A 24,512-nucleotide genomic window follows, 5' to 3' on the forward strand; every position below is an offset into this window, starting at 1 on the left:
GATCCACCTGCCTCTGCCTCCTGAGTACTGGGACTAAAGGCATGAATTCCACTCCTGGTGTGTAAGTACATTTTAAAAATATTTAGGCCAGATGCGGTGACACACACCTCTAATCCCAGCACTAAGGAAACAGGCTGTCAGGTCTCTGAATTCGAGGCCAGCCTATGAATTCGAGGCCAGCCTAGTCTACATAATGAGAGCCTGCCCTGATGGAGGTTGAGGGGGTTTAGATTGTTCAAGATGGCTCAGTAAGTAAAGACACTCTAAAGCCAGACAGCCTGAGCTCAGAAGTGAAGTGGACAAATTGAAGTGTCTACACTCACTCCAAACCGCATGTCTGAATCCATCAGTTTGTGTTTACAGGGGTTTGTACCGGCTGCACGGTCCTGGTGACAGCATGGAATGTCCATATAAAAGCATCACAAGTGCTGAAAGGATTCCTGTCTTCCAGCGTCACTGTGGTGCCAGAATTGTCTAGTTCCACAATAGCCTGGATAATACCCAGATATGGCTCAGAAGCAAGATGGGGGCTTAAGAATCCCCCAGTGAGGGCCTGGGGGCACGGCCTAGCCAGGGTACTGCTTTGTGAAAATCTCCTGGAGAGGTGGAGGGAAGAGATAGTGTGCCAAGAAACCCTCAATGTGAATCCTGTGGATTGGCTCACAGGCCTGTCCTTCCATGAGAGTTAATAATGGGTGCCTCTCAGGTGGGAAGGGCAACTAGCTATTTTTCTAATTTAAAATTAAGGCTTCAGAAAAATATTGGTGTCCATGTTTTCTTCTGGCTGCTTTAAAGTGAGATGTTATTGTGGGATCAGGGTTGCCAGGGACTTTACACCCTAATGTCTCCCAAGGGCTGAGGACACGTGTCCTTGCTCAACTGGCTATCCCTTAACTGTGCAGCCTGGCTGGCTGGAAGTGGATGTTCCTTCTAGAACACAGGTCCAAACAGTGTCATGCACTGAGACAACAGACACACCCTTGGGCCCTTTTCTTGCTAGCTGTGCCTGCTGTCAACTTCACTGCTGCTGTGTCAGATGTAGAGGGAACAGTGCACACCCCAGGGCTGGGCTCAGGGTCAGAAGGCTGCGTTACCTGCATGCCCTGTCCTCCACCACCTTGGTACTTCCTGGTACCCACAGACGGATGCATCATCCTGCCCTGGGACACCAAGGTCCAGGGATAGGGCATCCTCGGGAGCTGGAGGGAAACAGACTGAATGCCTGCTTGGTACACCTTCTGGGAGCTCCCTTGGTCTGTAAATGCTGACCTGGAGGCCAGGGTCCTATTGCTGTCAGAATGGCTTCCCTTAATTCATGCATTTTAACCCATGAAGCCCTGCTGATATTAAGAAGAGATGGGGCCTTTGAGATGCCTTAGCCAGTAAACATGCTTACCACCAAGCCTGAACCTAAGTTCCATCCCCAGGAACCACACAAGGGAAGGAGAAAACTGATACTGTTATATGAGCTCTGTAACACACACACACACACACATGCGCACATGGAGAAGTTACTCCTATCAGTGTTCAAAGATGGGGCATCTGGAAACTAAAATGTGGCAAAGGTATTTGTACTTCCAGTCTCCAGAGCTGAGCCACATAAGCCTTTGCTCTTGCACAGTCCTGCCTCAGGACCAAGCCATCAGACTTGTGATGCTCATTCTTGTTTTTTCTTTTGAGACAGGGTCTCTCTGTGTAGCCCTGGCTGTCCTGGAACTCACTCTGTAGACCATGCTGGCTTCAAACTCAGAGATCCACCTGCTTCTGCCTCATGAGTACTGGGATTAATGGCATGCACCAACATGCCCAACTTTTTCTAACTTTCTTAAGATTGTAGTGGCTAGTTTTTGTGTCAACTAGGCACAAGCCAGTCATTGGGGGAGGGGACCTCAATTGAGAAAATGCCCCCAGAGATTGGCTGATGATTAGCTGGTGTGGGAGGTGCCATCCCTGGGCAGGGGGTACTGGGTTCTATAAAAAAACAGGCTGAATATAAACTAGGGGGAACAAGCCAGTAACCAGCACCCCTCCACAGCCTCTGCATCAGTTCCTGCCCCATTTGAGTTTCTGCTTCTCCTCCCCAAGCTGCTTTGGTCATGGTCTCATCACAGCAACCCTAACTAGGACAGACACTGTGGGGCCCTGCTCAGCTTGGCTCGGGTGTGACCTGCAGAAAGCACCTAGGTCGAGATAGACCAGAGATGCTGTGCTCTGGCAGGTGACAAGGCTCAGCATTTTTATTTCTTAAATGACATTTGTGTGTGGAGGATCGCGGGCAGCTTGTGGGTGCTGTGCTGTTCACACCCATCATGTGGCAGAAGCCTGGCTTGGTGACTGAGCTGAGTCACCGATGACCCAATGGGGAATGTGGGAGCCAGAAGCAACAGGGTCTGGGCTGTCTGCATTAGGGAAGCACTTCCAGGGCTGCCACCAGGTCTGCCCAAGAGAACGCCACAGCAGTCTTCTTGGGTCTCTCCTGCTGTGAAACAAGACACCCAAGCTTTGCTAGGGTCAGGGCCATCACTAGTCACATCCAAGTAGTCAGTCAGTTCCGGAAGCTTCCAGGACATGACGGAAAGTGGGGGCCTAGGGACAATAGTGCATACATGTTATCCTCTCAGACTGGACTGCAGGGTGGTGCACTCACTAGCAGAGGCAGTAGGATGGCGGGTTTGAGGCCTGATTGGCCTCAACAGTGAGACACTGCCTCAAAACAAACATAAGGAGGCAGAGGCAGGCAGATCTCTGTGAGTTCGAGACCAGCCTGGTCTACAGAGCTAGTTCCAGGACAGGCTCCAAAACCACAGAGAAACCCTGTCTCGAAAAAAAAAAACAAAAAACATAAGATTTCCAGTTGACTGGGGGTCAGTGGGGGAGTGCCAATGTCGCCCAGCTACCGTGGACTGAGCTACAGACCCTCAGCGGGGAGGGTCAGCTGGATGGGCCACCTGCTCCACAGGGAGCTGAGGACAGGTCCCTAAGGCACAATGGTGAGGGAGGTAGATGCTACAGTCTGGACCACTGGACACTGGTCCCAGTGCAGGACACAGCAGCCAGGATGTGCCTGTTGGGTTCCTGGTGGGTGGGGAGAAGAGACGGAGAAAAACAGAAAGGCGGAGGCCGGATGGATGCACAGTAGGATGTGGGGAAGAGACACCTGGCCGCTCGGGTTCCAGTTTCTCATGCCCTCCAGAGCTGCTGGTCAGGTGGTGCCCAGGGCTCAGGAGTCCAGGCCCATTCCACTCGCAGGGCCATCAGAGTGAGAAGTCTCCAGCACAGATACGGGCATGCACTCCCTCGTCCAGGGGCAGGTAGCGGCCCTGCTTCATGTCCAGGAAGAAGAGCCGGTCTGATGTCTGGCGTGGGTCAAAACCTTCCCGCTGCAGCCGGGTCTTCTGGATCTTGAAGGTGCCTGGGGGGAAGGAGGAGAGGAGAGAGCAGAGCTGGGTACCGGAAGCAGCCTTCTGCTAAGGACTCCCTTCAGCAATGGACACTCTCCATGGCCACGGTCCACTGGACAGCTCAGGCAACAGAGGCAGGCCCCTCGGCTGTGCTTGTTTATGAGGTCTGCTCTAGACTTAGGGATACTTCATGCTGTTGAGGCTGAGCTGAACCACTGTATCTGAAGCTGCACCCCCAAATCCAAATATGCCATCTAGAGTTTTTTGGGTTTTTTTTATTGTTGATCTTATTTTTTGGGTGCAAGTCCATGCTGGCCTCAAACTCAAGGTGATCCTCCTACCCCAGCCTCTTGAGTACTGGGGTCATGTGGAGGAGCAACCACCCACTGAAAAACAGAGTATCTTGTCTACTAAGAAAAGTGTATCTCCATTACCTGTCTGACGTAGAAAAAAAGAGAAAAGAAAGCTGGGCGGTGGTGGCACACACCTTTAATCCCAGCACTCGGGAGACAGAGGCAGGTGGATCTCTGTGAGTTCGAGGCCAGCCTGATCTACAAGAGCTAATTCCAGGCCAGGTTCCAGAGCTACAGAGAAACCCTGTCACCCTGTCTCAGAGAGAGAGAGAGAGAGAGAGAGAGAGAGAGAGAGAGAAGAGGAGAGGAGAGGAGAGGAGAGGAGAGGAGAGGAGAGGAAAAGAAAAAGAAAAAGAAAAAGAAAAAGGAAAAAAAAAAAGGAAAGGTAAACCTTGGGGCTGGGACTTAGTTCTCTGGCAGCACAGACAGCTCAGCAAGCAGGGCACCTGCCTAGCACGGAGGAGCCTGAGGCTCATGCCAGCAGCACACAAGGCTTGTGGAATAGCACACATCTGCCATCCAAGGACCTGAGAGGCTGAGTCCAGAGAACAGACGTTTATGTAAGAAGCGGGTGTGTAGTCAGTTGCAGAACTCTAGCCAAGCAGGACTGGGGCCCTGGGTTTGATTCTCAGCACCACATGAAAAGCATAAAAGGAACAAGAAAGGGCTGTCCAACTGGGGCTGAGGAGGGAAAAGAGACAATTCCTAGAGAAAGAACCCCATGATGTGCAGTCCCCACAGCCCTCCAGCTTCCTAGCTGTCACAACAATGCAGAAGATGAACCTCGGGCCGGGCGGTGGTGGCGGGCCGGGCGGTGGTGGCGCACGCCTCTAATCCCAGCACTTGGGAGGCAGAGGCAGGTGGATCTCTGTGAGTTCGAGACCAACCTGGTCTACAAGAGCTAGTTCCAGGACAGGCTCCAAAGCCACAGAGAAACCCTGTCTCGAAAAAACAAAACAAAACAAAACAAAACAAAAAAGATGAACCTCGGATCCCGACAACTGAGGACCCCTGGTGGGACAATGACAGCGGTGCCAGACAAAGCCATCAAGGAAACAAGACACGCCCCAGGACAGGTGCTGTGGCCCTACATTCACAAGGGGATTAGGAGTCTAAATTAGAACAAAGTAACCGGTTCCCTAGGCAGGGGCTGTACCTGTGGTATCCATCTGCGGCAGAAGACGCAGGAAGATGGGTCGGGCATAGGACGCCAGAACCTTCTGCAGTTCTTGGTACATGGAGTTAGGGTCCAACTGGCTGTGGGGATCTGCGATGGCTGCCATGCCGGCTTTGCCCTCCACTCCTGCAGAGCGACGCGCAGCTGAGAGCACCGTCTACCTGGAGAGTTCTAGTCTACTCTGACCTCCCAACTGGGATAGCACTGGTCCTTACAATATCCATTTTATAAGGGGCTGTTTCCATCCTTCTGATCTTAAGGGTCCCCCAAACTCAAATGTTAACAATATGAATGGACTCCCAATCCAGTGCTCTACCTAGTCAGCAACTACTTCTCCAGAGTGTGTATGGCCCAAGGATACTGTACCTGTGGGTCCCTTCTGGATGGACTCCTGGGGGCTCCTAACCCCACAACCACCCTGTGTCCCCAGCTTGCCTGGCACAGCCACCCCGTACACGGCTACGTCCGTCTGGCCCAGCAGGCGACTCAGCACAGCTTCCACTTCTGTGGTGGACACGTTCTCCCCGCGCCAGCGGAAGGTGTCCCCGCTGCGGTCACGGAAATACATGTAGCCCAGCTCGTCCATTACCAGCACGTCACCTGCAGGGGAGAGGGGTAGGTGGGACCTGGTTTCACTTCCAGCCAACCAGCGGGGTCACAAGGCTCCGCACCTGAGAGGTAGGCGCTGTCGCCCTTGCGGAATACGCTGTGGGCAATCTTCTTGCTGGTGGCGCTGTCGCTAACGTAGCCATCGAAGCGTCGCAGAGGATCCTGCTGGTTGATCTGACCCACGAGAAGGCCGGGCTCCCCTGGAAGGGGTAACACTTAGGCTGAGTCAGGGTGGGAGCCGTGCGGATCCCAGCTCCCCAAGGCACCGGGCAGGGGTCAGGCTCACCAGGCTGGCACGGGATGCATAGGCCCTGGGCATCCCGCAGCGGCTCCATCGTGTCCTCATTCACCTTGACCAGGCGGATGGGGTACACGTGCGTGAGGATGCGGCTGTTAAAGCCACAGGAGCCGACCTGGGGTGGATACAACGGTGAGCGGCCCGCGGCGGTACTGCAGCCCATGTACGCTTACCCAAGGTACTCGCCAAGGGAGACTCGCGGGTGCTGACCCGCACCCCACAGCAGCGAACCTTGCCGTCCATGTTGGCGATGCTGCAGTTGCACTCCGTGGCACCGTAGAACTCGCCGATCTGCCGCACACCGAAGCGCTGCGTGAACTCCTCCCAGATGGCCGGCCGCAGCCCGTTACCCACAGCCAGGCGCACGCGGTGCCGCCGCTCGACGTCGCGAATCGGCTGCCTCAACAGGTAGCGGCATATCTCACCGATGTACTGCACTACCTGCGGGAGGAGGAGGCTCAGTTCGCGTCCAATCAGAAGCGGGGCTCGGAGATGGGCCTGGCCTGGCAGGCCTGCAGAAGAGGCCCCTTAGGAATGGGGGTGCAGTGGGGTGGGGGATGGACGGACTGACGGAGGACCTTGACGACATATCTTGTTAGAGCCTCTCCTTTCCCAGGCAGCTTTGTGGCACTGTACCCCTGCCATTGCCTTATAGATTAAGGGTGTCACCTCCAGTAAACTCCTGGGTAACCTCAAATTCTTTTTTATCCCCTCCCCCCTCGTTGTATTGTTTTTCTTTCCTTTATATAAAGTCTTACTATGTAGCCCAGGCTGACCTGAAAATAAACAAAAGCCAGGGCGATATGGTTGCTGTCACCCACGCCAATTTGTGCTTTTGAGACAGGGTCTATGCAGCCCAGACTATGCAGGAGCTCCTGATCCTCCGCCTTAGTCTTCCAAATGCTAGGATGACAGGGATGTAGCCTCTGACCTGGGGTCACGGGTTTTAGCCTCCGTGTCCAGCTCACTGAAGCTTTTAATGGGAGGTTGGAAAAGGGGCTCTCTCCCCTGAAGTGACAGGGACAGTGTCCCCTCCTTTTCTCCAGCTGGAAAGGGAAAGGGGGAGGGAGGGCTGCATACAGCATCTTAGGACCAAAGGGGAGCACAGACTGGGCTCATTTCAAGTTCTAGGCCAGCAAGGACACAAGTCAGTCTGTTTCCAAAGAGGATGGGGCAGAGAGGGGGAGAGCCCCCCTAGGTCACCCTGCCTGAAGCTCACACTCTGCTTTTCCATTTCTGTGAACTCACACCTGTCCTGGAACAATCTTAGACTCCAGCTCTGGGTTTTGGTCTCTTTCAACTCAGTAAAATCCCGCCTAAAGCCAGGGCTACCCTCCAAACTCCACCAGGCCAATGCAGTCAGCCAGCCAGCCACACGCCTGCCGTTCCAGCCTCGTTCAGGAAACTCAGGTAGAAGGACCATGGGTCCAGGCCGTCCTGACTGCCAAGAAAGAGCCTGGCTCTGAAGCTAAGCGAAATCCTACCCGTCAGGTGTTGTCCACAGCCTGAGGCAGCGTGGCCAGCAGCCTCTGTCTCTGCTCTTTTGTTGGACACAGCTTCAGTGCATTGCCCCCCTGCCCTCGCTACTTCGCCCCTCCCCCTGCTGCCCCTTTGCCCCTCACAGCTGCTGCCCTTCCCCCTGCTGCTCCTCACCCCTTCACCCCTCCCCCTGCTGTCCTTTACCCCTTCACCCCTCACCCTGCTGCCCCTCACCCTGTGCCTTCACCCCTCACCCTGCTGCCCCTCACTCTGCCGCCCCTTGCCCTGCCCACTACCCCTCTGCCTCACAGGGTTCTTCATTGTCACACAAGGTGACAGGATGGCTTTGAAGGATCTGCAGACAGGAAGCAGTTCCCGAAAATCAGTGAAGAGTCCAGATGAAGGGACTCGGGGATGTCGTGGGCACCTGTATAGGCCCACCATGCTGCAGTATGGTCAGAGGGGGAAATGGTGTAGACACTGATGTCACCCCAGCCCCCACATGAACAAAATGAAGAGCAGAGAACAGCCATCCCAGGTCCACACCCTGGGTTCCAGAGTAGAGAGGATGAAAACCAGGAAGGAGCCAGGAAGGAGCCAGGAAGGCTTCCCAGAGCTAGCCAACCCTGTGGTCCAGCAGGAGCTGGGAGGTGAGAGGTAAGAGCTCCTGATGAACTAGAGGGAGGCGGGGGGAGTAGGTGTGTGGCTCGTCTCTCCAGGAGCCACCAGTGGCAGCAGGGTCCTGGGGCTGGCTCTTGCTGACCTCCCACCAGACCCTCCTGCCTGTCAGGGGGAGGCAGCAGCTGGAGGAACTCAGATAGGCTGGCTCCACCCCAGCTGTACTGCAGTCTCAGTTTCCCTGGCTGTAGCATAGGTGTGAGGGCTTTGGTGATGCTGGTCCAAGACTCCGAAGAATTCACACAGAAAGCCTTTAAAAGTGTTCCAGGGACACAGGCTGGCTCCCTTTCCTCTCCTAGACAGACTCCACCATCAAGGTGGGCCAGTGGGCCAAGTAGCTGAGGCTTAACTAGATGAGACCGCCTAGTTTACAGAGTGCAGCCTGAATGGGAGAAGCGGGCCTGCTCAGGTGAGACACAGCCTGCCTAGAATTAGTGTGGCCTTGCAAAGGGTGGGGACTTGGTCAGAAGGGACAAGGGGTCAGCCAGGTACATCTGGTTCAGAGGAGTGGCAAGATCTGGCCAGAAGGATGCACCTTGGTTTGGTTGAGTGGATGGGGCCTAAGTGAGAGGCAGGGCCTGGCCGACTGAGTGGAATTGGCTAAGCAAGCAGTGGCTTGAGCTAGGGGCGGGATCTATAGTTTGAGGTGGTGTCTGAGAGAACAGATCAGCACCATGAGGTGGAGCCAGAGCAGGAAGGGCGCGCACTGAACGCAGGTTCGGAGCCCAGATCCGGTCTAGTTGTGCAGGTGGGCTCTGCATCCTGACCAGTGCAGGACAGGAGGCTTGCCCTGGAGCCCCAAGGCACGGGGCCCCACAGAGATGATGGGCAGGGCCTGGGGAGGAGGCGGGACCTACCGTGCAGTTGTACTTGACACAGTCATCCCAGAAGCGGCTGGCAGAGAACTTCTTCCGCAGCACCACGGTCAGCCCATAGATGACGCACTGCCCCACACCCATGATGTTCCCTAGAGGGAGGGTGGCTGTGAGGGTCCCTGCAGGGTCCCACCCGCGCCCCGGGGCACATGCGTACCTGCGGAGTGGTAGAGCGGCAGGCAGTCGTAGAGCACGTCAGCGGGACGCATGCTGTAGGAGTGGTGGCCGAAGGCTGCGATGCGGTAGTACCTATGTGAGAGGCAAGGTGACCCAGAGCCCCTTGGGAAGGTCCCAAGTCTTAAAGGACCTCCCTCGATGGGCTAGAGGAAGAGGTGGGGGCCAGAGAGGACAGAGCCTTGACGCCTCTCAGTGAGTGCCAAAAGGAACTGGTCTACACAGAAAAATCCTGTCTTGCCAGGTGGTGGTAGCGCACGCCTTTAATCCCAGCACTTGGGAGGCAGAGGCAGGTGGATCTCTGAGTTCGAGACCAGCCTGGTCTACAGAGCTAGTTCCAGGACAGGCTCCAAAGATACAGAGAAACCAGGTCTCAAAAAACAAACAAACAAACAAATAAATATAAATATCCTGTCTCCAAAACCAAAAACCTTCAAGGGTGCAGGGCCAGGGTGTGGGGAAGAGCGGGAGGTGGGATGGGGAGTTAGGAGCCACTGGAGGCTGAGCAGGAGATGGGTGGAGCTCTGTCAGAGGGAGAGAGGAAGAGAGGAGCTGGGGAGCAGTGGGTGCTGGGACCCTGCTCACCTACTGTGCACCACAATGGCCGCCTTAGGAAGCCCCGTGGTTCCCGAAGTATAGATATAAAACAGTCGATCTGCAGGAGAAGTAGGTGTTGGTCAGCGGTCAGCTGAGGACAAAGGGGACAGATGGCAGGGGCCCCTCCACTTACCATCCATTCCCTTGCTGGGGGCTTGTGCCAGGGGTGTGGTGCTCGCCTCTGCGATCATGGGGTCCAGGAGCTGCGTGTCGGGCAGGAGGCTCTCGGGCTCCAGGTCTCCAGAGCAGAATTTGAGGAGGCTCTTCCCCAGCTGCTCGCTCACCTCCACCACCGCTGTGGCAACAGAGGCTCAGGGTCACAGTTACGAAGCAATTCCTGGCCAGCATCTCCCTAAGACTAAAATCCCTAGGTCCTCAGCCTCCTGGTATCCACCAGGCCTCACCTGCTGACATCTCCCCGCCATAAATGAGGGCCTTGGCAGCTGATGTACCCAGGCAGAAAGCCAGAGGTTCCCTCCTCAGGTTGACATTGAGCAGTGCGGCCACCACACCAGCCTTGGCCAGGCCCAGCCATAACCCCACGAACTCAGGCCTGCCCTCCAGGAACACGGCCACCACATCGCCTTGCGTGAAGCCCAGCTGGTGGAACAGGTTAGCCACGGCATTGGAGTAGGTGTCCAGCTGTGCAAAGGTCCAGCACACGCCGCTGCTGGCATCCACCAGCGCCAGGTGCTCTGGTTGCCGCCGGGCCACGGCCTGGAAGATGCGTGGGATCGTGTCTCCTGCACGCCGGTGTCGCCACAGCTCCAGGCGCACACGTATCAGAACTGAGAGGCCACTGCAGGGAAGGGGACAAAGTCACTGCCCAGAACCGGCTCGAGCTCAGGGACCCCACAACAGTTGGGGGTCCAGTATGCTTAGTCCTTTAATGGCTGATAACTCAGATTACCAGCCTTCCAGGAAAAGCCAGCGTGTCTACCATGTGTTAGTCACCACGTAGTCTTCTTTGACGGCCTAAGCATCAGGTCAGATTCTCCTTTGTTCTCTGTAATGTTGCGGTTGAACCCAGGAGCAAGCAATCCTACTACCAGGGTCCAGGCCCTCACAGGAACTCTAGGCAGGGACTCCACCCCTCAGCCACGCCCCAGCCCACTTTCTTCTTTTGAGTTAGGGTCTGGCTAACTGCCGTCCAGCCTGGAGCTTGCATGCTGGCCTCAGCATCTGGAGGCACTGGGTTGACAGGCTTGGCCTTGTTCTTCTTTCTGGGGTGTCCCTTGAGTTCCCTATCCCCATCACTACAGGACACAGAACCCAGAGACGGTGACCATAGGCTAGCCAAGATGAGACTCCCCCTTGACAGCTCCTTCCTAGCCCAGGCTAGCCTTGAACTCATGGCAACCCTGCCTCAGGCTACAGAATCACAGCAGCTTCCTTCATTCATCCTCCTCCTTCTCTCATCCCCTCTCATCCTTCATGGCCTCTCTCATCTGTCCATCATGCCCTGGGGCTGCTGACTCCAGGGTGATCCCCACACAGAGAGAGCACTGGGCAGTGACAGGAATAAAAATGAGGGCTCTTCCCAGTGGTCAGAGGAGGGACAGTGGCCTCCACACAGCTGGTGCAAAGGCTCGAAGGTCTGTGCCACTGTGCCTGGTTTATGTGACTAGAGATGGAGACGGGGCGTGCTAGGTCAGCCTCAGGCTTTCATTCCTCCCTGGATGTCCAGCGCCTCTTCTATGCCTGGGTGAGGCTCACAAGGGGCAAAGAAAAATGCCCTGGGCCGTCCCCTTCCCACTCACCACCTGCTCACTGCAGAAAAATAAACAGGGCTCCCTGACCCCGCCCAGCACCTTCCTCCCCAGCGCCTTCCCGCAGGCTGCAGCACCCATGCTCCCCTCAGGTCTCGGTTCAGCTGTGCTAGGCTCAAACACTCCAGGACCCCTGCCTTGGCGTCTCTTCCCTGGCACCCAGGACCTTCACAGCCATGGACTGCAGACTCGTTTCTCATCCTGCCCTTGTTTGTCTCCCTGGAGACACAGGAGGCAACAAGTCAGGCAGAGTGGCGTCCTACCATTCAGGGGTCTGACGCAGGGGGATGGAAGAGTAAGGCCAACCACTGCTCTAGAGTGTGATTCTGTCTCAAAAGTTTAAACGAACAAACAAACAAACAAACAAACAAAAAACAGAGCTGGAAAGTAGAGAGTTTACTCGGTGGTTAGAGCACTGGCTGCTCTTGCAGAGAACCTGTATGAGTCCGGCACACGGCGGCTCACACCGTCTGCAGTCCAGCACACGGCGGCTCACACCGTCTGCAGTTCCAGTCCATCCCAAGCCTCTCTCCTGCCTTCTGCAGCACGCTACACATGCATGCAGGCAAAAACATCTATGCACATAAAAAAAAAATAACCTGAGCAGATTAAGTAAAAGCTGAAATTAAACAAAGAAAAGGTGAAGGGTGGGGAAGAGAAAAGAAGTTTGGACAGGATCTGAGGAGATGACCAGAGGCCCAAGGCCCAGCTCTCCTGGTTCAGCATCTGCCACAAGGAGTCCCACAGAGGCAGGAGTACCAGTGCCTGGGCATGGCTGTTCCCAAGGCACCTGTGCCCCAGGGTCATCACTGCTCAAGACAGGCTTGGGGGCTATGCCAAGGTACAATAGGAGGAGCCCTGGGAACAGATAAAGGTCACCTCTGAGGGAGCCAGTTATCATTAAGGCAGGAGCTCATGAGCTCAAGGCTACCCAGTGATTATGAGGCTAGCCTGGGCTACAGGACAGGGGTCTCCTCAAAACTCTTGCCTTAAAAATGTTAACATAATGTTTAAAAATCTTTAAGAAAAAAAAATCAGACAGTGTTCCAATGTGTAGCCCTTGCTGGCCTAGAACTTGCTATGAAGACTAGGCTGGCCTCAAACCTGCAGAGATCTGCCTGCCTCTGCCTACCGAGTGCTGGGATTAAAGGCGTGTGCATATCCTCTGACTTCCATGCATGCACATGCGCACTCACATGGGCCCACACAGAAAATAAATGCAAAACAACCAGTGTTCCTACTGATCTGACTCGTCACGACACGCGCCGCCCTGGTCATTCACAGGTCATGTGATGGAAGGCACACAGATCACCCTGTGAGTCCAGGATCATCGTTCCTGGAAGCTTGCAAAGCCAAGAGAATGTGAAGTCTTCAGTTTTTTAAAAGTTCCACCAACGCACTCACTCGTTGTGTGCATGATCAGAGGAGGACTTGGGGGCCTGTTTTCCCCTCCACCTTGAGGGTCCTGGGGACTGAACTCGGGTCATCATGCATGAGGGCAATCCTCTTGAGCTACTATGCATCCACTCCACCCACCCAGAAGAGGTTAAATGAGCCCGCCCTTCCAGCTCCTGCTCAGCACTATGCACCAGCATTCCTGTCACAGTGGGCTCCTGTGTGGTGACCATGTGCCGGGAGGCAGCCCCAGACACGCTCTTTAAGATGCTGTGGTGTTTACTGCAGACAAGTTGCCAGATGTGGTGGTTGCCCTGGGAGCTAGGTTCAGCATGGCCCAGCACATCGTCATAAGGCAAGTACAAAGAGGAACACACGGTATGTATTAAGCTTGGTAAATGGCACACACCTGCCATCCCAACACCCAGGGACAGAGGGGACCAGGGCTTCTAGAGCCGCCTGCACTACACAGCAAGATGCTAACTCAAAAGGAAATTGGGATCTGGGGGACAGCTCAGGGGTACACAGAACCCACATGCTGGCTCACAACATCTGTAACTCCAGTTCCAAGAGATCTGACACTTTCTTACAGCCTCTGTGAACACTATTAGGGACACACAGCATGCACACACGCGTGTGTGCATGTGTGTGAGAGAGAGGGAGAGAGAGGGAGAGGGGAGAGATAGAGGGGGGGAGGGGAGAGAGAGGAGGGGAGAGACGGGGAGAGGGAGAGAGAGAGAGAAACACTCATACTTATCCAATAAAACAAAACACTTAAATAGTAATTTTAAAAGTTGGCTCTCCACGGTCATTCCACAGTTACAGCCTGACAGCTCGGGCTCAAAGCTGTGTCTTCCAGGCTGTTATGGATGCAGACCCCTCAACAACGGTCTTGGGTGACTCCCGGACCACGCTCAGGACCAGAATGAACAGAGTAGTGGACACAGTTTGGTTATAAACAGAGTGACTAAGAAAACCAAGTGCCATCACCAGGAAATTAAAATGGGTGTCCCGGGCAGATGCTCGGCCCCAGCATCCATCACACACCTAGCATATACCGAGCACTGTGCTGTCAACAGCTACACTCAAAGGACTGTCACAACACACTGGGATTCAATGGATAAGCTGCTGGCTCAGAGAGGTCGTACAGCAAGTGAAGGGCAGAACGGCTCAGAACTGAACAAAGCTCCCTCAGGGTCCTCCACAAGCCTGCACTGGCACAGATGCTGTGCTGCACACAGCAGGTGCTCAATGCATGCATCTCGAGAAAGCGTGCTGCTTACGAATCCAAATCAGAGATGAGAGAAGTGGACCACTCAAAGTGTGATCAGATCCTGGTGTCTACTAACTGCACAGGACCCCTGAACACAGTGGGTGTGTCAGCTGAGGACACAGGGCTAGAGCAGCAGGAAGCTATTCTTCCAAAAGTTGAAATGGGACCAGGGCACAGCTGGTGGGCCTGTGAGGCAGAGGCAGGCCGGGTTCCAGCAGCATGGTAGGCCTGTCAGGGCTCTTCCCTCCAGCTTGCCTCTCCCACCAGCGGGCCCACGCCGGCAGGCAGGGATCCGGTGTTTTGTCCCTACCACATGCCCCGGCACTCAGGCTGGCAGCTGCCCAAGCCACCCCCACACTGAGCACAAAGACAACTCTGTCCAGCCTGGCCCTTCCCAGGGCCTCTCTTGGCCTTAGCTTCTTTTATCCAGAGCCCTAGGACTCAGCCAGCAGAAAAGAGCAGGCCCCTTGAGAGACCCCAGCAAGTTCTGGCAGGTGCTCCGGGACAGCAGGTGCAGGCAGAGCTGGGCAGGGAATGTCCAAGGCCAGGAAATGCGAAGCTTCAGGCCAACCTGGGTTCCAGTAAGACTCAGTTTCAAAAACATGAAAACAAAGACAAAGAGGGCTGGAGAGATGGCTCGGTAGTTGAGAGCACTAACTGCTCTTCCAGAGGACCTGAGTTCAATTCCCAGCACCCACAGGGCAGCTCAGAACTGGATGTAACTCCAGTACTAAAGGATCCAACACCCTCACACAGACATACATGCAGGCAAAACACCAATGCACATATGATAAATCTAAAAAAAAAAAAACAAACATCAACACTCAAAAAAGAAGAAAAGGTAATTCTAAAAGCAAAAGCTGTTCAATGGCCAGCCAGATTTGGAGTCACCCTGCCTGTACCTGTCCATGGCTTCCTGTGTGACACTGGGTGCATTTAAAAAGTGAAGTACTGATTTTATTTCCCATGTGTGTGCTTGAAGACTTGCGTGTTTATATGTGCACACATGGGGGCGGAGCTTGCAGAGCCAGAAGATGGCAGTAGATCACCTGGAACTGGAGGTGCAGGTGGTAAGCCAAACTCAGGTCTTCTGCAAGTGCTTCTGAGTGCTGAGCCATCCCCCCAGTCCCCTCCACTTATTCCTAAGATAACCACCTGCCTGTCACCCCGCTACTCCAGAGGCTGGTTCAGAAGGATCTTGAGTTCCAGGGCTGCCTGGGCAAGAAAGAAAGACAGAGGGTGGGGAGGGGGGAGAAAATGAAAAGAAAGAAGAAATATGAGAAGCTGGATTCCATAAGAACCCTCTCAAAAAGTAAAGCAAGGACTGTGGTCTGGGCTGAGTGGCAACGCTTGCTCGGTGTGCACAAAGCTCTTGCTACATTCCCAGCACTGGGGAGCCGAAAGGCAGAGGACCAGGACTTCAAGGTCATCCTTGGCTCTATGGAGAGTTCAAGGCCAGCCTGGACTACTTGAGAGTCCATCTCCAACAACAGAGCCCTGAGCGCTCTCACTCGAATGCCTGCTGACACACAGTACAATGTCTTCTCTGACTCCACACTAATTTGCTTCGAATGAAGTTTCTCCACTACTTTGAGAAGAAAAACAGAAAGAAAGTCCAGGAGGCAGACAGCAGGCAAGAACCACGGTCTGGAAAAGCTGCAGCTCCAGCCAGTCGACTTGTGAGGGCCCATGATTCCACACCATCCTGCTGTCCCCCGAAAACCTGCTTCCTCACATACTCAGTCTGCTCCTGAAAGCGGCCTGTGAAGGTGCTCAGATGGCTCCTCAAGGTTCACTTGAGACTCCGCATCCCAGCAATACTGAGGTCATCCTACAACGATCCCCAGCTCCCCTCAACAAAACCCTGTGAGAATCCTAGAAGCCTCCAGGTTCCTGTACACCATAACTCCCCCAAGACCTCCCCCCAGAAATCCCCTGGTACATACAGTGACCATCCCACAGGCCCGGAACGATGCTCAAGGTTCCACAGAGATCTCCCCGGACAGGCCAACACTCCTTAGAGACCCTTTTGATCACGTAGTCCTTTAGACTCCCCAAGACGTTCCTTCACCCCAAACCTGTTCATTTCAAGAATCTGGACACAGGTCACCCCTAGAGGTCTCAGTCTCCATCACGCCACCGGAACCCCCAATTCTCTCAACATCTACCAATTACCCAGGCTCTCAGGGTGGCCACCTAACACCTCTCCAAGTCCCAATCATGTACTCAATTCTCTCCAAAACTCCCGTCTGTCTCCTGCAGGACCCGGCAGAGCACTGCAATCTGTCACTCCACTCTCGGGCACCGTCCCAGCTATAAAAGCAACGCCGGGCCACACGGGGACCCTAACACCACCTTGTAAGACTCCGGCTCGCCGAAGGACATGCATTCCATGGCCCCATCTACTTACAAGAGGTCCCGCCTCGCCGTCTTGCAGACAATACGCAGGAAGCGCCAGCCGCCGCCGCCCACGTACACACCGAACGCCGCCGCCGCGCTCCAGGTCCACGGAAGCCCCAGCAGCCAGAGGAGCGCCAGCGAGGCCACCGAGGCCGTCCCCGCTCCCGGAGCCCGCATCCTGCGGAGCACACAGCTGAGGCCGCGGACCCCGCCCCCAGCCTGGCCCCGGCCCCGCCCAGGCAGCGTCCCAGTCCTTGACGACACTGCGTTCCCTCAGGCTATCGCCTAAACCGGACCGCTTTGACTAAGAACCAGGCCGCGTCTCCACTGCTTGAGTCGGGGTCCAGAGTAGCCTTAACCCAACCCGCCTCAAGGCCTGGGATTGGACACCTCGCTGTCAATCATTGCCATCCGATCCTCCCCCCCGCCCCCACAGCCCCAGAATTTCTACCCCGCCCCACGCCTTGACCACGTGCCTGGACACCAACACCGCCAGGCTCCGCCCCTCACCATTAGACCACACCCCCATCTTATGACTCTATTTCCGCCCACAAGTGAGAGCCTCAAATCAAAGCCCGGCAACCTGATCGAGGTTCCTCCTCCAGAGGAGGCCTTGGCTCCGCCCACACGTCGCACGCGTGCTCTGCCCCACGTCCCTCCTACAGGTGAGGTCTATGGTCCCGCCCACAGTCCCGAACGCACTCGCCCTGAGGCAGGCCCCGCCCCCTACAGCGTCCTGTGACCCCGCCCAGCTGAGGCTACGGCCCCGCCCACAGGCGGGGGCCCGCCCAGAGCCCCTCGCTTAGTGACATTCGGGACCCAGATTCTACCTGGGCTTCCCGCGCCGCCGCCAAGCCTTGTCAGCCGCAGCTCACGGGAAAGTCGGGTCAGTGCGGACCACCCAGCTCCTAGTTCCGCCCCGAACCCCTCTTCCCTGCCACCTAACGCTCCCAGCCCCTCACCCCGCTCCGCACAGGCCGACCCCCTTCCGGAGGCCTGGACCATAGAGAGGACGCGCGGGCCAGATAGCCTGTAGCCAACGAGACTCGCAAGCTAGAGCGGTCTGCCCAAGCTACCTACCAATCTCCACGGCAACAAAGTGCGGGGAGGGGGGAGCGGGCTCGTCCCTGCGGCGAGGAAAACACGCAGGTGCTGAGGGCGGGGCCAAGGCTCTAGGGGGCGTGGCTCCGGTGCGCATCTACACAGCAGGTTTCCGAGATCCCTTCCCCGGAGCCTCAGGACCCAGCTCCCGCCCAGGACCTGCCGCTACCTGATCCAGCTTGTTTTAGATCCAAGCCCCGAGGCTTCTCCGTATTCCAGGTTCCCCGAGAGTCGAAATTCACTTCCTGGGGGCTACAGAGGCCTCAGTCTTGGAGATAAGGAGACTCCACATCTCAATTCTACCTACCTCTGCAAAACTTAACAAGTCACACCCCAGAATCCCAGGGCGTGTCAAGCACACTACGGTCCCCATCTTTTTTTGACACAGATCCCCTTGAAGCTCTCATCCAGAGGCGCCACCATCCCTAGCTTCTCTCTGGGGTACCCCCGTCCTGCTGTCAGACTGACCTGCTCAGGCTTGCAGACCCCCGGGCCTCGCTGCTCCCTCGCGGGTTCTCACTGAATCTACCACAGGAAGCCAGGACAGGGAACTTCTGAGCTCTTCGCAGGATGAGCCCTTGGAGCGCCCTGGGCGCTTCTCACAGCACTACGGCCCCGACGTGCCTCTGGTCTGTCCCTCCCTCCCAGCCACCCTCCCACGCCCCCTGGCCACCCTGCGGGTTTACTTGTTTTCTGCCCCGCTTGGCCGACCTTCCCCAGCTCTCCTTGGGAGAAAGCAAGCCGGGACGGCTTCCAGAGCCACTCAAAGGCCAAGGCTGGGCAGGCGCGGCCCCACCCCCGCTCGCAGCTGCCATTGGTCTCAGGGAGGTGGGTGGGTGGGATGGGGGGGCTGTTGAAGATCCCGAACACTGGCCCAGGGAGCCAGGGGTCAACACTGACAAGTCTCTAGAGCTGCCATCTCTCCCTCTATCCCTGTCGCCCTATTTTACAGGTAAAGACTCAGAGTGCTGCCCCGGGCCCACCAGCTTAAGTCTGGGATTCAGCCCTGATGCCTGCCCTCCTTTCTCTTGGCCTCCTCCTGTTTCCATATTCCTGGAACATCTCCTGTGCCCTTTGCCCCACTTCCTCCTCTCACCATCCCGCGCCTCCCTCCCCCTTCCTCTTCTCCCCTCCTCGTCTTCTTCTTCTACTCTGTAGAGCACTGAGTGTAAGCATCGAATCCCCACACCTGCTCCTCAGTCTTCAGCCCTAAAATCTGAAAGGCTGAGAACAGGCTGCTGGGTTTGGTCCTCGGGAAGCACATGGCGGAAGAGAACTCCCAGCAGCTATTTTCTGACTTCCCCACATAGTAACACACCCGAAAGATAGATAGACAGATAGATAGATGGATGAATAGGTAGATAGATAGATAGATAGATGATAGATGGATGGATAGATGGGCAAACAAACAAATAAGAAAAATAAATAAGGCCGGGCGGTGGTGGCGCACGCCTTTAATCCCAGCACTTGGGAGGCAGAGGCAGGTGGATCTCTGTGAGTTCAAGACCAGCCTGGTCTACAGAGCTAGTTCCAGGACAGGCTCCAAAACCACAGAGAAACCCTGTCTCGAAAAACCAAAAAAATAAATAAATAAATAAATAAATAAATAAATAAATAAATAAATAAAAATAAAGGCTGGTAGCTTGCCTCTAATGCTGGTGTTAGGGAGAGTGAGGAAGGAGGCTTTGAGGTTGAGATGGCCTGGACTAGGATCTAGAAAGCCCGGTATGGAAGAGCTGAAGACATGGAAGAAGGGTTCAGCTGGTAGCATGCTTGCCTAGCGCAGGAAGCCCTGCCTCTCATGCCCAATGACCTTACCCCATAAACAAGGCAGGCACACAGCAAGTCCAGCCTTACCCTTGTCTGCATAAGGAGCTGAGACTACAGTGGGTACAGAGACCCTGAGAAGGACAGTGGTGGACAGCCGCAGCGGACACACCTTCAGAGTGACTGTCCTTTCTGATGTTACCTGCTGGGAACTGACAGGGCAAACTGAGCATGTGCAGGGCTGAAGAGAGCTCAGCAGCTAAGGCGCTTGCCACCAAGGCTGACGACCTGAGTTCAATCCCCAGGACATGGTGGAAGTAGACAGCCAACTGCTGCCCATTGTCTTCTGTTCTCCACTAGAGCACTGCGGCATGTGTGACTCCTACCCCAACAAGTGCTAAAGCAAAACAAGAGTCAACTAAGCCTGTCTAGAGTGGGTTCCTGAGTAAATCCCGAGCCTTAGGCCTTCACCTTGGGAGTGACTCCTGTGTTCTTGCATCTTGCAACAGACAACAAACGTTTGTCCAAACTCCCGCCCTTTCTCGTGCTTGTTCTGTCGTTGCAGAAACCAGGATCAGGGTCAACTCTGGCTACAGAGTAAATCCCATACCAATCTGGGTTATAAAAGACCCTTTCTCAAAAACAACAGCAAAGGTTTCTTTTTTGTTGCTTTTGGGTTTTTTGTTTGTTTGCTTTTTTTCCCCTTCTAGACAGGGTTTCTCTGTGTAGTCCTAGCTGTCCAGGAGCTCTCTCAGTAGACTAGGCTGGCCTTGAACTCATAGAGATCCACCTGCCTCTGCCTCCCAAATGCTGAGATTAAAGGCATGCGCCACCATGCCCGTCGAACAGAGGTTTCTTTGTATTTTGTAGGAGCGTGTCCAAGTACAGAGCACAGACCGCAGCCACCTTGAGTGACACACTCCCCTTGGAAGAGTTTATGTGGATTTTGATAATTAAGAGGGGTACTGGAGGGGCTGGAGAGATGGCTCAGTGGTTAAGAGCATTGCCTGATCTTCCAAAGGTCCTGAGTTCAATTCCCGGCAACCACATGGTGGCTCACAACCATCTGTAATGAGGTCTGGTGCCCTCTTCTGGCCTGTAGACATACACACAGACAGAATATTGTATGCATAATAAATAAAATTTTTTTAAAAGAGGGGTGCTGGAAACCTCAGAATTCCCGATGTAGTCTGGGTGATAAGAGGGGACAGAAAAGGGAGAAGCCTGCAGTATTTATTTCAGTTTTTACCAAATTCTTGCTTAGAAAGAATTGCTGGAGTTATGTCAAGCACATTCCTTCATTACTGGAGTTGATCATTTTGTTTGCTTTCCTATGTAGCAGGTGATGAAAGCCAGGCCCTGAACCATGCATCCGACTTTCACTGGGGACTCAGCCACGCCCCCAGCCCCTCATTGGGGGAATCTAGGCAGGGGCTCCACCCCAAGCCACGCTCCAGTCCCTCTCATTTTTTTTTTTTTTGTCACATATCCCAGGGTGTGCTGGAACTTTTAGTGATCCCCCCTGGCTCAGTGCTGGGCTCACAGACTCTGTTTTGCAAGCATCTTGGCTCTGTTAAAGGTCCACGAGGCCTCACCACCTCAAATCAATGCTGGCCCTGTAGAGGTTGACCTACAGGAGGATTAGCAGCTAATCTGGTTTCTGAGGTTCTTATTCCTGGGGCTAGGGGAACCCAGGAAGAAGGCTCCGGGCCTTATCCCTCTCCCGTGTGTCTCCCTACCCCCACCCCGGTGTTTCCATCCCCGTACACACTGCTACCATGGCATCCCTCTTCTCTGGCCGCATTTTGATAAGAAACAACAGCAACCACGATGAGGTGGAGACGGAAGCCGAGCTGAGCCGCCGGCTAGAGAACCGTCTGGTGCTGCTGTTCTTCAGCGCTGGGTCCTGACCACAGTGCCAGGCCTTTGCCCCTGTTCTCAAAGACTTCTTCGTGCGACTCACTGACGAGTTCTACGTGCTGCGGGCGGCACAGCTGGCCCTGATCTATGTGTCCCAGGACCCCACGGAGGAGCAACAGCTCCTGTTCCTCAGGGACATGCCTGAGAAGTGGCTTTTCTTGCCGTTCCATGACGACCTGAGGAGGTGAGACCCCGGGGAAGGCCAGGAGGAGGGCTTCCTGGAGAAGGCATCTTTGTGGACGGGAAGCCGAGTGTTTTCTGGCCCAGCACTAGAAGCTGGTGCAGAAGGCTAGGGAAGGGAAGTCCATCCCTCTTTCAGCACAGCCCACTGAACAGGATATGACAACTCATGATGGCAGCTAGAGGCAGTCACAGGAGCCTGCCATCTCACTACTTGGAGCTGAGGCAGGAGGACTACTACAAGTCCAAGGCCAGCTCTAAACACAAGAGGTGGGGACTGTAGCTCAGTTATTGGATGCTTGTAACAGCATCCATGAAGCCATAGTCCCGTTCACAGCATTGAATAAACCAGATGTGGGGTCACATCTGCATTCCCAACCCTGGAAGGTTGAGGCAGGACTCTCAGAACTTTGAGGACAGCCTGAACTATGTAGGGTGACCCTGCCCCCAAACTAACAAAGCCGGAAACATAAAAATAAGAGAGAGGAACCGCCTCCAGGATCTATAAGACACAAGGAGGCGTGACTCGAAGAAGGTCTTTGAGCGGGTACCACAGCCTCTTGGAAATGACACACAGTCCAGGAGAAATGAGTCACCTCACTCAGGGAGGATGCGAGCCATGGAAGGTGGTAGAGCCAGGGAGGAGAAGTAGCCACAGTTTTTTTTATTTGGTCTTGGTTTTTGGTTTTTGGAGACAAGGTTTCTCTGTGTATCTCTGGCTGTTCTCCATCTGTAGACCAGGCTGACCTCGAACTCAGATCTGTCTGCCTCTGCTTCCCAAGTGCTGGGATTGAAGGTGTGTGCCACCACCGTCACTGAGCAAGGAGTCACAGTTTGTGAGCAGACAGAGGACTATAGAGCTGGTCTACTTTAGAGTTTCCAGTTTCCTGTTTACAGAGAGCTACTGTGTGACAGGATCTTATGTAGCCCTCCCAAGTGCTGGGTGATGGTCGCCACACCAGGCACCTTCACTCTGTAGACCAGGCTGGCCTCGAACTCACAGAGATCCACCTGTCTCTGCCTTCCTAGTGCTGGGATTAAAGGCGTGTGCCACCACTGCCCGGTAAGTCCTTATCCTTTCACAAATAATCGACCCTCTGAGCCGCCTTCTGCCTTTTCTTGGTGTTCTGACTTGGAACTCACAGCAATTCCCCTGCCTCAGCTTCCTAAGTGCTGATGACAAGCACGCATCACTGCACCCAGCTTCTCATCTGTGCTGCCAGTCATAAGAATCAGAGGCCCTGAGTCCCCTCCCAGTTCTGAGAGACTCAGTGTAGCAGCAGCAACCACCCAGTCCCTGCTCCTGGAGCCGCCACCTTCCGTATGGCCCTGACTGAGCCTCCTCAGGGCTGGTGTCTGCACTGAGTCCGGGAAGGTGAGCCGTGGAGTCTGCAATGAGCAGCTGACTACCTGGCCTTTTGCCCGTTTCACTGATTTTCTTGCACAAATTTAAGGATCTGGTCATGAGGACCCCATTCCTCATGTCATTGTGAGGGTTGGGACACCCACTCACTGCACTGTGCAACCAAGGGCTTCCACATTTCTGTCCCCAGGGAAGAAATAACAAGCTATAAATGTCATAGAGGAACCTGCTATATAGGGCAAAGTTTACTCAACAGACCCTGATAAGATACACAAGCCTCTCAAACCCACATTTGGGGGGGGGGAAGGCTGAGGTGGGAGGATAAGGAATTTGAGGCCCACCTTGCTACATAGAGAGACCCTGGGGGTGACAGAAAAACAAGCTGGAGAGAAGGCTTAGAGGTCAAGAGCACCTGCTCATACAGAGAACCTGTATTTGGTTCCCAGCACCCACACAGGGGCTCAAGCCATCTGTAACTTCAGTTCTGGGACTCTGGCGCCCTCTCCTGGTATCTGCAGACACTGCACACAGGTGATGCTCAACCACACATGGGAGCAGGCACCACAAAGAGAACTCGCAGAGTTCAGTGGACAGAGTGCTGTGTGGCAGCCCTGAAGCCAAGTTCAAACCCCAGCCCCACATAAACCCGACGTGCAGGAGGATCAGGAGTGCTGCAAGAAAGTTTGCAACTAGTAACTACCGGCCTACTGGGGCGTGGCCTCATAGACTATTTACCCGGCTGCGGAAGCATTCTCTCCTCCCCCTGGACCTCGTTTTGCTGTTAGGTTTGCTTTGGATCTGATCTTCATCCATCCGTCAAGCAGAGAATCCCGACTTTGTAAGTTTTACCCCTTACTAAATACCAAGTCATTTTTGTCTGTTTATTTTCAGTTTTGTTTCCAGACAGGGTTTCTCTCCGTAGCTTTGGAGCCTGTCCTGGAACTTGCTCTGTAGACCAGGTCTGTATACCAGGCTGGCCTAAAACTCACAGAGATCAGCCTGCCTCTGCCTCCTAAATTCTGGAATTAGAGTGCTTCATAATTCATAATTGCTCAACAAAAGCCACACTGCCTGTATAAACACGAGGCCAGCTTGGGCCTCAAAAACAAAACAAAAAACCAGTAACAAAAACTAACCAGGAATCACGGATTAAGAGCCTCGGTTGAGAGCTGGGCAGCGGTGGTGCACGTCCTTAGTCCTAGCACTGGGTTGCAGGGGCAGATGATCTCTGAGTTGGAGGCCAGCCTGGTCTACAGACATCCAGGGCATTCATTCAGGGCTACACAAAGAAACCCTGCCCCCCCCCCCCAAAGGAAAGAACTTCAGAACCCTTACCTCAGAAGCTCGGCTGAGTTGTCTGTGGTCACATTCGCCTTTAATCCAACAAGCTGATTTCTGTGAGATTTCAGTCTGTATGGTTTCATAATGAGAATCCATGCTGGCCTTCTGCGCTCTATGAGTGCGGCACGGATGACTTCTGGTCTTGCTGCGAGTGGGGTCCAGACCGCAGTTCAAATGCAGCCCTACGGAGAGGCCCGACCTTGGCCCAGTACGACATTATTTGATAGGTTTTCGAAGTATGCATTCATTCATTCGGCACACATTTCCCGAACATTCCTCAGGTGGCCTGGCTGTTTGAAATCCCTGCCCCGCGGATCTCTGTGAGTTCGAGACCAGCCTGGTCTACAAGAGCTAGTTCCAGG

At 54.6% G+C, this 24,512-nt stretch overlaps 2 protein-coding genes across 3 annotated transcripts in view; one reads left to right on the top strand and one right to left on the bottom strand.

Annotated features, from left to right (window-relative positions):
* Positions 1-2,197: 2,197 nt before the first annotated feature.
* Positions 2,198-18,158, bottom strand: Slc27a1 (solute carrier family 27 member 1). 2 transcript variants are annotated; one of them, XM_026777705.1, is made up of 14 exons: positions 18,048-18,158; positions 17,749-17,831; positions 16,489-16,656; positions 10,046-10,440; positions 9,775-9,936; positions 9,630-9,699; positions 9,028-9,119; positions 8,853-8,962; positions 6,070-6,279; positions 5,827-5,953; positions 5,603-5,740; positions 5,367-5,531; positions 4,911-5,057; positions 2,198-3,412 (listed from the first exon to the last, which is right to left on the bottom strand). In XM_026777705.1, exons 3-14 carry the CDS (start codon positions 16,653-16,655, stop codon positions 3,255-3,257), a joined length of 1,941 nt encoding a protein of 646 aa, XP_026633506.1. In that variant the 5' UTR covers position 16,656; positions 17,749-17,831; positions 18,048-18,158; the 3' UTR covers positions 2,198-3,254. The 2 variants fall into 2 exon arrangements, with proteins under 2 accessions (XP_026633506.1, XP_005370661.1); XM_005370604.3 differs by lacking the exon at positions 17,749-17,831 and having other exon boundaries at positions 18,048-18,144.
* Positions 18,159-20,991: 2,833 nt separating this feature from the next.
* The window catches only part of Nxnl1 (nucleoredoxin like 1), a 4,763-nt gene continuing 1,242 nt past the window's right edge, over positions 20,992-24,512 (top strand). Inside the window, 1 exon segment of the mRNA XM_005370605.2 lies at positions 20,992-21,450. Within this exon segment, the coding sequence (XP_005370662.1) occupies positions 21,125-21,450 (326 nt within the window). The 5' untranslated portion in view covers positions 20,992-21,124.

The sequence above is a fragment of the Microtus ochrogaster genome, unplaced genomic scaffold (genome assembly GCF_000317375.1).
Source record: "Microtus ochrogaster isolate Prairie Vole_2 unplaced genomic scaffold, MicOch1.0 UNK81, whole genome shotgun sequence".
Taxonomy (NCBI): Eukaryota; Metazoa; Chordata; class Mammalia; order Rodentia; family Cricetidae; genus Microtus; species Microtus ochrogaster.